The sequence below is a fragment of the Penaeus monodon genome, chromosome 23 (genome assembly GCF_015228065.2).
Source record: "Penaeus monodon isolate SGIC_2016 chromosome 23, NSTDA_Pmon_1, whole genome shotgun sequence".
In the NCBI taxonomy this organism is placed as follows: domain Eukaryota; kingdom Metazoa; phylum Arthropoda; class Malacostraca; order Decapoda; family Penaeidae; genus Penaeus; species Penaeus monodon.
Genome location: NC_051408.1, coordinates 7,960,039 through 7,960,450, shown reverse-complemented (window position 1 = coordinate 7,960,450; position 412 = coordinate 7,960,039). Strand labels below are relative to the sequence as shown.

The 412-nt window shown below is 40.0% G+C and overlaps 1 protein-coding gene across 1 annotated transcript in view; it reads right to left on the bottom strand.

The window, feature by feature from the left end:
• LOC119587774 (esterase CG5412-like) overlaps positions 1–357 on the bottom strand; it is a gene marked incomplete in the record, with an annotated part of 4,768 nt that extends 4,411 nt beyond the window's left edge. Inside the window, 1 exon segment of the mRNA XM_037936465.1 lies at positions 248–357. Within this exon segment, the coding sequence (XP_037792393.1) occupies positions 248–268 (21 nt within the window).
• Between the last annotated feature and the right edge of the window lie 55 nt (positions 358–412).

Below are 412 nucleotides of genomic sequence, written 5' to 3'. Positions count from 1 at the left end.
AACTGGCTATGCAAATTATCAAATGAGAGACAAGAGACAGAGAAAGACACAGACTTTATATATACAGTACATACACACATGTATACCCAGACCCTTTTTCCCCCAAACTCACTGTTACATAGCACTTTTCTTTCTATTTCTCAATTTACACCTACATAAAAAAACATACATCACCATACCATCACTGAATTACTCACAACCCTCATCACAAGATCACACATGCGCTTCTTTGCCAATCAATACTTACTTTTAATCTATTTCCAGCCATGGTTTCCCCCGAAAATCGTGCCCTAAAGAAGCAGCAGCTGTTTCGTGCCCAGAATGACGTAACACCTATGACGTCATTAGAGAAACGCAAGCCAAGTGGATAGAATCGGACAGGGTCGTGTAATCGCTGAGATAAATCATATCG